The 13,609-nt window shown below is 42.5% G+C and overlaps 2 protein-coding genes across 5 annotated transcripts in view; one reads left to right on the forward strand and one right to left on the reverse strand.

Annotated features, from left to right (window-relative positions):
• ATAD2 (ATPase family AAA domain containing 2) overlaps positions 1-233 on the reverse strand; it is a 30,735-nt gene extending 30,502 nt beyond the window's left edge. The window contains exon 1 of the mRNA XM_030235150.2: positions 87-233. Coding sequence (XP_030091010.1) covers positions 87-140 — 54 coding nt within the window. The 5' untranslated portion in view covers positions 141-233. The remainder of the gene's footprint in view (positions 1-86) is intronic.
• NTAQ1 (N-terminal glutamine amidase 1) lies at positions 129-12,629 on the forward strand. Of its 4 annotated transcripts, none has more exons than XM_050970314.1 (7): positions 229-276; positions 457-556; positions 1,236-1,286; positions 2,825-2,882; positions 3,323-3,471; positions 3,800-3,924; positions 12,337-12,629. In XM_050970314.1, exons 3-7 carry the CDS (start codon positions 1,264-1,266, stop codon positions 12,468-12,470), a joined length of 489 nt encoding a protein of 162 aa, XP_050826271.1. In that variant the 5' UTR covers positions 229-276; positions 457-556; positions 1,236-1,263; the 3' UTR covers positions 12,471-12,629. The 4 variants fall into 4 exon arrangements, with proteins under 4 accessions (XP_009086238.1, XP_018769213.3, XP_050826271.1 ...); XM_009087998.4 differs by lacking the exon at positions 229-276 and adding an exon at positions 310-358; XM_009087990.4 differs by lacking the exon at positions 2,825-2,882 and having other exon boundaries at positions 129-276.
• Positions 12,630-13,609: the final 980 nt, after the last annotated feature.

Here is a 13,609-nt window from a genome sequence, read left to right on the forward strand (position 1 = left end):
GGGGCGGGGCTGGCTCCCGGCCCCGCCTCGTCCTGTCCCGCCCGCCCGAGGGGTCCCCGCGCCTCCCGCCCCCTCTCTGGCCGTACCCGCCGAGTGCCCGCGCCGACCCGGGATGGCCGCGGTTTCCTCGGGGACGGCATAGCCGCTGCTCCCGCCGGGCCCAGTGCTTCCTGCGCCGCTCTCAGCCCCGCTCAGACCGGCCATGGCGCGGCCCGAGGCTAGTTATGAGGCGGCGGTGCCGCCCCGCCCCGCCTGCACCTACACCAGCTGCTACTGGTAAGGGAGACGGGGACGGGCGAGCCGGTGCCCACTGGCACAGCCGTGAGGCGCCGGGACAGCCGGAGACACCGCGGGAATGGTGCGGCTGCGGGCTGGTCACACTCCTGGGCGCGCTTCTCGTCACGAAAAATGAAGTTGGAGGAAAACAAAATAAATAACCGATTTTGTGTTTTGCAGCGAAGAAAATGTTTGGAAGCTTTGTGACTACATCAGGAATCAGGATCGGTACCCTTTAGAAGAATTTTATGCTGTTTTCATATCCAATGATAAGAGGATGGTGAGTCAATGGGATGTGATCAGAGACAGCTGTGGAAAGGCTCAGGCCTTCAGACCGCAGCCCAGTGTAGGTGAGAATGGTCCCAGTGAGAATAGTCCCCGCGATTTCGACCACAGCCCAGTGTTGGGGAGTGAGCCTTTAGCCCAGCCTGTAGGTGAGATACAGTCCAAACCCGTCCTGTAGCTCTCTTTGGCTCAGAGGTGTGCTAACCACACCACGTGAGATCTTTTAATTATGCTCTGCATTCAGAACAGTGGAATGAGGCATGGTGTCCCTGTGAGCTGTGGGAGTAACTCTTTCTTTAATCTGTCAATTTAGGAGAATAGTTATCTTTTTAAAATCATAGAACCATTAATAACTGTAAGGTTGGAGAAGACGTCTAAGACCATCAAATCCAGCTGTTAACCTGACACCACTATGTTCACTTCTAAACCATATCCTCAAGTCTTTTGGATGTTTCTAGGGATAGTGATTCCATCACACTTCTTTTCAATGTGGCCCAGAATAGTATCTCCAATTTCATCCTCCTGAGAGAGAAACTAGAAAAAACTTTCTTACTGAAGCACAGATGTAAGCTGAGGAAATTGATAGGTTCGCAAAGAACTAACCTGTTTACCTGAAATTAATCTGTATTAATCTGAAAGATTTTATTAACTTCAGGTTCATTTATAACTTTCAGATTCCACTCTGGAAGCAGAAATCTGGACATGGAGATGAGCCTGTTGTGTGGGTAAGGCATTCATTACTCTCAATAATTTTGAGTGTATGCCTCCGTAGATGATAGCTGCAGGATCACACATGGGCCTGTAACAATCTGTTCCATCTGAGCATAAAGGAACGCTTTCTACTGTGAGGGTGATGGAGCACTGGAGCAGGTTGCTCAGAGGGGTTGTGGAATCTCTATCCTTGGAGATTTTTAGAAGCTATCCAGACACAGTCCTGGGCAGTTGGCTTTAGGAGAGTCTCATTGAGCGACAGATTGGACCAGATGACCTTTTAAAGTCCCTCCCAACTCCACACACTACATAGTTTTGCATTAATATTTATAATTCTTTTACAATAGATTTATATATAGCCTAAATCTGGTGTTCCTTTGCACCATCCCTCATAAATTAATAGCAGGACAGACAGTAAAACCTATAGGTGACAAGTCTTAATTATAGTAAGAATGCATAATAGATTTGTGAAAATTATTATTTTCACAAATAATAGGTATTGAGGCTGGCAGCTCTGTAGTGTTGTAGGTAGATGACTGTATTTGTAAGAAGTATATAGATGAATATATTTATGTAGGCCTGCCAGATGATAGAACAGTGTAAGTTATATGTGTATCAGGTGTCAGCAGTTAAACTGACCTATAAACAATGGCTTTGAAGTGTCATTTGATCAGTTAATGTAGTTCAGTAATTGCTGATGCAGATTTCCTTGGTATCATTATAGAGTCCTTTCAGTTATCTGGCACAGAAAAAACTGTTTCCTATATTTCCTATTTCTTGTGGCAATTTCTGTTTCTGAAATTCTGCAGAGTAATCTGCAAACTTGTGACGTTTTCTGATTTCTGAATCATTCACTTTCTTCAAAAATATTGGTAGCTTTACAGTCCAGAAAAAAAAAAAAAAAAAAAAAAAAAAAGGTTTGGTTTTAAAAGAGATCCGAATGCTACAGAGAAGACCTAAAAGGGAAGAGCAGAGTCAGTAAAGGCCATGGCAGAATGCGGATTTCTCATAAAAATTCATGGATTCAAAAGTCTTTTAACTTTGACATTTCGATGGATTGTAGGCTGTATAAAGCTTGTAGACTAATTTTTCTTATTCTCTCTAATAGGATTTTCTAAATAATTTTGAATACAGTTGTGTATGTGTATTGGTCTGGTGAAGTAGATTGCCCAAATCTTTTTCATTCAAATTTCTATGTGGTTTTAATATTGAAAGTGTCAAAAGGCAGTGCTCAATCCCATTTGTGAGTGGATTCAATGTAAATTTAAGTAAGTTGTTAAGGCCTACCTTCAATTTTATTTTGGAAAACAGCAGTGCACATACCTGATATGTAATGTCAGTAATTGCAGTGTCCTCAAATCTCCTCCTGTGTTTCTTACAAGGTAAGGAGTAAAACTGCACTGCATAACCCAAAAGTCTTGATAAAATAGTTGCCTTGAAAAAGTGTGATGTAGATATTTTTTCCCAGCTTCAAGAGCTGCTAGAGGAAATTGTCTCACTTCTTGTGGTCCTCCTGATCTGAGCTGTTTGCTGTGGTGTGCTGGTTTTTCAGGTGCTTCTGGCAGCTGAACACTCGACACTCAAATTCACAGACTGTGTTACTGCAACAGGTACAAAATCTCTTATTAGAAGAGATCACTAGGTAAATTTAATGTTAACCTATCATTTTATCTTGTGAGTTTATTTATGACTGAGTCTAATAAAAAATGCTTAACCAAACAACTTTTGTGGTTTGGTGTGGAACATGAGAGAGATTTTCTGTTTTCGTAGGAGTAGTGTACACTTTGCTCTTTTGGCTTAAATCAAAGGAGGCTGCAAAAAAATGGGGAGAATAGCAAGGTTTCTGGAAGAGCAGACGGGCAAGATAGACATTAGGAAATCTCTCTCCTGTTGCCAGAAATGTTACAGCCTTAATATTCAAGGACAGCAAGCAGGCTTTAAAAAATGGATCTGAACTTATGCTTTTAGGAAAATCTTTTTTTTTTTCCACTCTCTTTACCAGTTTCTTATTAATTGCCATTGAACTAATGGCAATTCTCCTTCTTCCCAGGACTATCATGTTATTCTACTTCATCTTTCCAGTGGGGAGGAGAACTTCATTTATGATCTTGACACAGTGTTGCCATTTCCCTGTCCTTTTGATGTGTACAGTGTGGAGGCCTTCAGGTTGGATGACAGCCTTCGTCCAGAGTTTCACAGGTGATGATGTGAAATATAAAGACTATGGATGTTATTTCATGAAATCAAAGTTGAAGTTCTCTTTGTGTATGCATAGTGACAGAGATTTCTTTACTACACTCCGGTAAAATAAATGCATTGTGTTACTTTTCTAAAGCTCTTTACCTTAGTCATCAAAAGCCCTTTTCTTTCCTACGTTAGCTGTATGTTAACAACTTGGCCCAATGTTGCTGGTTTGTGTATTTAATAGCATTAGTGCTCCTTGATGAGAGGAAAGTGCTCTTATTCTGACTGATTAGTGCAGTATTGTGTACATGCATGTTTTAATACAGTTTGCAATTTTTTTTAGGAAAATCAGAATGATTCGAGCAGATTTGTACTTGAAGACATTTGCTTCAGACAGATCTCACATGAAGGATGCAAATGGGAAATGGCAGAAACCTCCTCCTCCATACCCTTGCATTGAAACTGCAGGTGAGCTCCCAGAACTCCTTCCTGCTTACAATACTGAATGAAGTAGTCCAGGATGCACATGGCAAATAAATAACTTCTATAACATTTGTCCAGCCAGCTTATTACTTCATATGGGAAAAAATAGGGCTATGAAGCATTTGGCACTCTTTTTTGAACACATAGTCCAATATGTCTTCTGGCATTTACTGGTATCAACATTAGTTACTGATATTCATAAACTGAGCAGAGAGTGAGAGGTAAGTAATACTGTTACAGCAGGGAACTGAAGCAGACAAGCCAAATAACTTGCTTGGGGATCAAAAAATTTTTCACACAGTGATTATACCACACTCTAGCACACAGATCCAATTCTTGTAGGGGGATACAGTATGGGTAAATGACGGTGGTATAGAAGGTAATCTTATCCCCAGTTGCAGCTGGACCAATTACTAAAGATTAGAAGCAGGCCTGATCTTAACAGGCCACCCCAGTAGCCAATAGGAACAAGTGGTATAAAAAGTGGATTGGTGGGACCAGGAGTCAGCTGACTGCTGCAAGGACCAGGAACAGTCAGTGCTTAGAGGAGCTGTCTGTGAGAAACATCGAGGAGGTGTGAAGCTCTGGCGATATGGAATCCTTGCACTCTAATGACGTTAGAACTCATGCTATCTAACACGATGCATTCTGGCAAAGTAGTGTTGGCAGGAGAAAGTCTTCACTCTGCTCAGTGTGGTGGGTTTGCCTGCATGAAATGTTTGAGGTTTCTGTAGCAAGTGAATGGACCCCAGGATGTTTTAAGTCACTGTCAAGTTGGCAAGTTCTTCCCTAAGCTTTAAGCCTCATGTAAGTGATAGCCTAGCTGATAGACTCTGGACCAGACAGAGGTAGACTTGCCATCTATTCTGTAGAGCTGCTTAAAGCATTCTTATCACAGAGTATTTCAGCTTATTCTAATCAACTGTTTTGCAAGCTGAGTAATACTTGCCACGTGTGTGTTTGCACTCTCATTTTCTTCCAAGGGAAGCGTAGTGACATTTTGCCTTGAAAGAGTTTGAAAGACATTTCATGTTACTGTTCTGCATGTTTGGTTTTGTTGATTTTTAATAATGCAGTACTGCTGTGTGTTTATGTTAGAGAAGGAAGGGTCAAGAAACATGGTTCTGTCTTTAGGTGCAAGTGGCTTTAAGTTGCTGGGAAATTAATTCTCAGTCTTTGCTTTGGCTTCTAAGGAAGCTTGGTGTTTCACATGAGAGTAGAAATGAATTATGGGAGTGAGCAGGAACACAGATGTAGTCTTTGTTATGATGCTTTAGATGTTTTCTAGACAATACAGGTTATGAAGCACCTTGAATTCTAACTCTTGGTTACTATTTTCAGTGGAGTTTTATGCAAAGGTATTGTAGGGAGTGTAGGATTCCTGAACTACAGTGAATGCTTCTCTGTTAGCTGGAGCCTCGTAGGTGCTGAGAACCTTTTTGTCTGTGGGAACCTTGTTGTTTTGATAGCTGACAGCTATTGAAAGTGTGAGGAATATAGATGAGGTTAGACCAAGAAAGCAAAAAATTCTATTCAAATCAAAAGAGTAAAAAAAACATTACTTGTGGGTAGTAAGTTACATAATGACTCAGTTGCAGATGTGTACATGTTTCTCTAGCTGGAGTACATGACTCCATAGCTGCAAACCCTGTAACTCCCCCCTTGCCTGTTGTGTCTGGCTGAACTGGCTCACTGGTAAGCAGCAGCCACAGGCCTCAGCCAGCCTCAGATTTTCAGTGATGCTGGTAGATAGTGAAGGATGTGTAGCTCTTACTTCCTCTTATGCTTTCATTCTGTGCTCTGTACCTTGCCATGCTGAATGAAATGTCCATAGGTCATCCAGTCCAACATCGGCCCAAAACAGGTATTACTCAGGGCCCTGTCCAGTCTGGTCTTGAACACCTCCAGAGATGGCGATTCTACCACTTTCTGGACAGTGTTCCAATGTTTGACCACTGTCATGGTAAACAAACAATGAATAAAAAATTCCTAGTATATATTCTGAATTTTGTTCCAACTTGCGTTTTTCATTTCTTGTCCTTTTGCCAGGCTCTTCCAAGAAGACTCTGGCTCCATTGCCCTACCTCTGATCAGGTAGATGTAGGGAGTAGTAATGTCTCCCCTTCATCTTCTCTTTTTAAGACTGTAGAGACTCAGTTCTCTGAGCCTCTTCTTGAATAAATGTTGTCCTGGACCAAACAACTTGATTTTCTTCTTCTGGGCCTACTCCAGTATGTCCATGTTCTGGGGATTTTTTTGTGCTAAGCTCCAAATGGACAAAGTAGTGCAGCACTGTGCTGATGTGCTCTGGTCTCCTGGTCAGTTGGCTGAAAGAAACTTGTTACTCCTCACCCACTGAAGGTGAAAAGTCATTCACTAGGGAGCTTCGAGGTCTGAGTCAGAACAGGACTAGATTGTCTCAGATCTAGGACCTCCAGTTCCAATTTTGGTTCATTTAGTATCGGTTCCTCCAGCTTTACTCTTTGTCTTCCTTTTGTATTCACTGAGATACTTTGTAATGATGTGTGCTTCAATGTGCACAGTGCTGTGAGTCTGTGAGGACTCTGGGTCCAACTGTAATGTCTCAGCACAGTTTTATCAGGCATAAAGCTGCCTTATTTTTAACTTGATGTAAAACTGGGTGGCAGACCTTTTGTTATCATAAAAGAGCCTGGGGTGTTAATGTTTGTGTTCATGCCAAATTCCATCGCAGATAGCTGTTTTCTCCCTGCCGTTTCACTTTGATAGAACATTCTGCTCTCCATGTTGGTTTGTGTTTGCATAAGATTAAATTACATATATATTTCATATTAGAGGTGACTGCAATATAATGGCTGACAGAACTGACCCCTTATTGTTTTAATACCAATTTATTTGTGAGGCACATTTCTGTCAGAGTAGGTTTGTTTTGTTTTTTGGATTTTTTTTCCCCTTTCATTTAGAGTAGCCAAATTCGTAAGCTTTTGAGAAGATACAAGGTTTTATATTCCTTCTGTTTTCTATGTCTTTTTTGATGTTTGACCCTGCCTGGGTGCCAGGTGCCCACCAGAGTTGCTCAGTCACTCTCACCCACAGCTGTACAGAGGAGAGAAAATGCAATGAGAACTCGTGAGTTGAGATAAGGATGGGGAGAGATTACTCACCGATTACTGTCATGGGCAAAACTGACTTGATTTAGGGAAATTAGTTGAATTTATTACCAATCAAAATCAGAGCAGGATAATGAGGAGCAAAACAAATCCTAAAACCACTTCCTCCACCCCTCCCTCTTTATCAATTTTACCTTTAATCCCAATTCTCTACCTCCTCCCTCCCTCCTCAGTGGGGAATGGGGGGGTCACAATCATCACAGGTTGTTTCTGCCGCTGCTGCTCAGGGACAGGAGTCCTTCCTTTGCTCCTGTGTGGGGCTCCTCTCATGCAGTTCTTAATGAACTTCTCCAATGTGAGTCCATCCCATGGGCTGCAGATCTTCATTAAGTGCTCCAGTGTGTCTCCCTTTCCACAGGGTGCAGTCCTTCAGGAGCAGGCTATTCCTGCATGGATCCCCCATGGGATCACAAGTCCCACCATCAGCCCTGCTCCAGCCTGGGCTCATCTCTCCATAGGTCTGCAGGTCCCTGCCAGTAGCCTGCTCCAGGATGGGCTTCCCATAGGGGTCACAGCCTCCTTTTAGGCATCCACCTGCTCCAGCCTGAGGCTTCTCCATGGGCTGCAGGGACACAGCTGCCTCACTGGGCTGCTGGGGAATACCTGCTCTGGTGCCTGGAGCACTTCCTGCCCCATATTCTTCACTGACCTTGGTATCTGCAGAGTTGTTTCTCACACATATTCTCACTCCTCTCGGGCCACAATTACTTCTGTGCAATAGCTGTTTATAAATTTCTTAAAGGAAGAGGTACTACAACAATCACTGATGAGTTCAGGATTTGCCAGAGTTGGGTCCATCCTGGAGCTGGCTGGCTTTGGCTCTGTTAGACATGGGGGAAGCTTCTAGAGGAGCCAGCCTTACAATCCTCCCCTGCTACAAAACCTCTTGGAATTGAATTGAGCAATCTTGATCATTAACAAATTAAGCATTTTTCTCCTACTAGTAACTCAAAGGGAATAAATCTTAAACTGTATTTGTCCTGCTCATGGGATTCCAAAATAAATAATCAAAAATAAGCTTACATGGAGTAATAAATTCCAGTTTATGCCTAAAAAATTAAAGCTGGCACAAGGTGATTTTTAAAAGCATTTTTCTAAAAGACAAACAACTCCAGTCCACCCAATAAAACAACAATAAAAATCCCAAACCCTCTCAGACTCTTCAGTATCTCCTCAGAACTCACATGATAAACATTAGCCTCTTGGATCTGGCTCTGCTCTGTTTCCCAGTTAGGCCTCTGTGTCTTTTACTGGTGTTGCTCTTGCCTCTGTTCTGCTCTGCTGCCATGGATTGTAGGAGAGGCTGGCCAAGCTAACTGGCTGCACAGAGCTTTCTCACCCTGTCCTGTCCTCAAAGCTGCTCTGCTGGAATAAACATACCTGAGTTGCAGCACATTCCCCTGGTCCCACCTGTTTGCCAGTGACCTCCTGTTGAAAGAAAACAGGGTATTTTGTTCAAATAATAAAAAATGAGATTTGGTGACAAGATTCATTATTCTAGAGCTGGTGAGCCCAACCTTGTGTTTTCTTTTAAATCTTCTTTCCACAAATTAATGAGGTCTGATTCTGTTTAGTTTATGACTTAGGATGAGATCAGCCCTCATTACTGCAAGCTTCTGGAAAAATGCAGCTTGTGCAGTGCATTTCAAAATTACTCCAAACAGATGGTTGTGTGGCTTATGTGCAAGTGTTAGCAGCAGCTCTAACACTGAAAAGCACTGGTTTGAATTTCAGTTCTTCCAAGGTGTTCAGTAACACACTTGCTGGATTGATTTGCTTTTTGTTCTTTCTTTTATTAATAAAATCCTTGTTGGGTTTTTTTTTTTTTTTTTTTTTTTTTTAGTTTGAAGAGCATAAATAGGACAGCTGAGAAATTCTGGAGACACTGTGTATCAAACATAAATGTAACAGGAAATCTGTTAGACAGAGACCCAGCAGATGTCTACAGTTGCTTTCTGTATCTCCTTTGAAGTAGGGCAGGATCCTAGTGAAAGTAAAAAGGCACTCATACATGTAGCTCCTATGCACTTCATGGGAACCTTCTGCTGCTCTCATTTGAGAATAAAACTCCAGTCTGTAAAGTTAGGTCCTTACTTCATAAGCTTTTGTGGAAGTAATGAATCAAGTCAGATAGATACAATAAAGACACAACTAAGAAGCATTTAAATTGCCAGAGTGGCTTGTTGAAGTTACACCACTTTCTGTAAAATATAATTTAAAGTGGTGAGCTGTGTTTTACATTGAGATCAGCCAGGATGGTTTGCACAGTCAGTTATATCTTAGGGGTGGAGACAGCAACCCCCCAGCTGAGAGTGGGAAGAGTCCTTCTGACTTATCTCCCTGCTCAGACGAGGGAGGAGGATCTGAAGAGAGCTGTAAACACCTACACAATTCTGTGAAGAGTCCAACTTTCTTTTAGTTTCCCCCAAGGTTTTAGGCATTAGCAGAACTGATCTTGGAGGCTTTGTTCCAGACTTCCCTGCTTCCAGCAGCCCTTGGGCTGTTGTTACACTGAGTTAGTCCACAGTCTGTGAGCCAAGCTGAGGCTTGGCTTAAATGCTGCTTTCTAACTACTGTTGGCAGAAGCCACAAGTATCATGGCTAACAATGTTTGAGATAGTGAGTGGCCTTTTATTTTGTCCCTGCTTGGGGTAAAAGTGACAGACTTGATTTAAACAAAAATAAAGTAATGCAGGAATCCCAGAACGGGCCAGATAGGTCTCATTTGGGGGGGCAGGGTGTGTAACAAAGTTTGGTCAAAGAGGAAGATGAGCTCTAGGCATTGCACAAATGCAAGCTAGTATGACAGTCACAGCACCTGAGGGGGACTGTAAGGGTAATGTAAATCTTAAAATAATTCTGCTGCTATTGGTCTTGTAAAAATGGAGGATATGTGCTCCGTGCTTTTGTGGAGAGATCATCTCGATCGTGGTTTGCCAGCTGTAGCACCCAGGTGTATCTTTTTAAAATTCTGATGTTTGTCACTCTTATCTGCTTCGGGAAGAGGACTATGTGGTATTCTCATGCATTTTTGCCGAGGTGTTTCCCAACGCTGTAAGGTCTAACACGACATGCACGGCGGTCAGATAGAGCCCACGAGGAAAGAGCACCACAGAGGGGCTGTTATTACACGAATAAAACAGGAGAGGTCTCACTAAGTTTTTCCCTACGGATACCTCCCGTGCTGCTCCAGTGCCATCTACCGACAGGTTCTTAGGCCGTCGCTCTTCACAGGAATGGACTTGTTTGCTTTGGAAAAACAATCTGCCACAGTCCTTCCGAAGTTGGAGAAAATTTCATTTCCTGCAGGCATTGTGGCAGCAACTTCCAAGTTGCGAACAGCAGCTGTGTTTTTAACTACTGGAACAATCTCCTTTGGACTGCTGTCCCATTCACAGAACAGTTTTATGAATTGTTTTAGTATGCTCAATGAACATAAAGCGGAGAATCATTTATTTATTTAATCTTATATGAAGAATCGCATTAATTTTGAAAAAGCATCTGGGAGGAAAAGAGTAGTTTGAAACTGGAAAACAGACTTGACAGTCCACCAGCAAGCAAGAGCTGTTACCCACTACTAATTTGTTCTTGAGCAAATTGCTGAGCTTGTGCTGTTTTAAATTTCCACACAGGCAGAAACGATCCCTCTTCTGCCAGACTCACTTCGGCAGTAGGACCATGCTTGGCTGGACATAAGGATTTTCCATATACAGAGTTCAAACAGGTTAACAAGAAAAGATTTAGGGGCCAGACCTCAGAAAGGGTGAGAGTTGGGATTAGGCAAATCACAAAGCTGTGCTGTAGTGTAGACTGGTGCAAACAGATGCCTTCAGGGGCTGGATTATGCCTGGTGCTCCTGAGTCTGGGGTTCCTGAATATCATCTTCCTTTCCTTGCTTACACTGTCCATATTGGTAAGCTTAGTTACCCAAGCATTTTGCAGCTTAAGCAAATTCCATCCTTTGGATTTTATAATCTATTCATTAGTGCCTCCTCTTGTTTGATTTTTAGTCCTTAAATGTGCACATGAATCATTCCTGGTAAAGTAAATAATACAGTGGGAGAGCTGTTAACAGTAACTCTGTAAAGTAAAACTGTAACAGTGGCTTTACCACTGTGTTCCTTAAACTCATTCTCAGCCAGTTTTCTTGTAATGGTCATTTAAAAAGATTATTTGTGCACATCATTGGTAAGAAGTCAAAAGAACAAGCCCACAGATGTTTGCCATCAGAACTGAACCTCTGATCAGCATGGTTCTGAGTCAGCAAAGCTTGTACCAGGCCAGCTCTGGAAAAAGAATGTGTAAGGCACCTAAACCCAAAACTGCACACCAGCACTTTCCCAGTGAGCTCCCTGGGATCCATGAATGGGACTGAATGGTTTCTACCCCTCCTGCAGGGAACAGAACAGATTAAATCCTGGCAAAGAGCAGTCATGGTTGCTTTTCTCTTGAATCCGTACCAGTTAAACTTTTCCCCTGACTTAATTCTGTCATTCAGGATTCACAAAAAATAAGTATTTGCCCCCAGCCTAGTTTGTGCTCCTCTTGACCTGAGCATCCTTCTAGGCTGGGAACTGGGTTAGGTCACACATCTCCTCCCCTCTGCATATTCTGGCCCTGCAGTGGACCTGTGTTCAGCAAGGAAAAAGTTCAGGGCTGTAGGGAAAACAAATACTGTAATCTGGAGAGCAACAAACTGCATGTTTGCCAAGGGCCTAATCACTTCTGAGAGACAATGAGCAACTTGCAGTTCTGACTGCTGCTGTGAGCCCCTTCCTCTGTGCTCAGTGTAAAAGTTGACTCCATTGACTTTGGTTCAGAACTTAAATGGGTTATTAATATCTCCCAGCTTTTGAGTCAACCCATTTGTGTGAATGCAGGAAGACTGCATTGCTCTTCCCTGTGTTGGTTGTTATTTGCACTCCAGTTCTCTGACACTACTCGACCCTTCCAAGCTGCTGTTGTAGGGAAAAATCTTACCCACACATGCTAGTTTCTAGTGACTTACTGGATGCTTACGGATCCTGTAATGTGATTATTGCCTTGGGCAGAGAGGGGAATGGGGGCAAAAGCAATGTTTCAGAGACTGGAAATAGATGTTTCTGTACCACCATACAATTTGCAGAATCTTGCTGGAGTGAACGGAACTGTTGAATAGGGGTTTGGAATGTTTTCTTGAAGGATGTATACCTGTGCTACAGAGCCTGCATCAGGAACTTCAATATTTCCCTTTTCTGGTCTTTTTTAGATTCCAAGATGAACTTGGATGATTTCATCAGTATGAATCCCGAAGTGGGATGGGGCTCAGTGTTCTCCCTTTCAGACTTTGTGCATCGATTTGGCAGTCAGACTGATTACAGCTATTCCTTGGAAGGACAGTAAAGTGAACAAAGTTCCTCTGGTTCTGAGTGGATGTGTTTTGTTTTGCTGCTCTTACATTGTATTTATGGTTTACATTTCTGTACATGCAATAGATATTTGGAAAAATAGAACACCCAGACAGAAATATAATGAACTGAATAAAAACCTTTATTTTAATTATGTAAGAATGCACTTGGTTTTTAATGTCAAATCAAAGGCAGACATGCCACCAGAAGCATAATGCTTCTCCAGCTACTGTGCCGAAACTGAATAGAGCTGCAAAAAAGCTTTTGGAAAAATATGTGCATAAAATACTGAATATTGTAGCCTAAATTGCTACATGTTGTCACATTTAAAAAGTGAGATATGGTTTTCTTCATGTTGTGATTGCTGTCAATTATATGTAAACAGACAGTGCATCTCAGTTTCCTCACTAGATTTACTGATTAGTCCTTATTTACCAGCAGGGTAAAGGGAAAATTGATTTAGTAGTTCAGTTGTGAACTCCCATGCACTATGTGAAACCAGGTAAGTATCCAGGTTTCTGTGCTGTACCAGGGAGAATTAAATTCTGCCATTTCATTGAAATGTTCTAGTGCTGACAGTTCCTGGAAGATGCAGTTGCTATTTTTGCTTCTCTTGCTGGCTGTGCATTCTCACCTGCTCCCATCTTCTTGCACTTGGTGTTTGTTTGGCCTTGTGGTAATTCAGGGTAATTCTGACAGAAAGAAGGAAGTTTTGTTGAGTTTTTTTTTTTTCTTGGTTCCTTGAGCTGGTCTGCCTTGAGGTCAGACAGCTGCTCCTACTGGTGTAAGGAAATCAGCAGAGCCATATGGCTGGGGGGAAGGGAGTGAGAAAGCCTCCCCTTTCAGGGTTGTCTGCTGCTGAATATCCTTAGAGGTGATACCAAGCTGCATCCCTGCAGGGCATCCCAGGAAAGCCATCATGCTGACTGAGGGTTTGGAACAGTCTCACACTTCTTGGAAGAGTGCCCTAAACATGGAATTGCAGAAACAGGCTAAAATGAGGTCTTTAATCCTCAGCTTTGGACTTGTTCTACTTTATACCCTAGCACATCATAGACTCACAGACTGGTAGAAGAACACGGGTTAGAAGGGTCAGGCAGTCCCTGGTCCAATCTCCTGTTCAGATCAGCTCAG

Source organism: Serinus canaria, chromosome 2, assembly GCF_022539315.1.
Source record: "Serinus canaria isolate serCan28SL12 chromosome 2, serCan2020, whole genome shotgun sequence".
Classification (NCBI taxonomy): Eukaryota; Metazoa; Chordata; class Aves; order Passeriformes; family Fringillidae; genus Serinus; species Serinus canaria.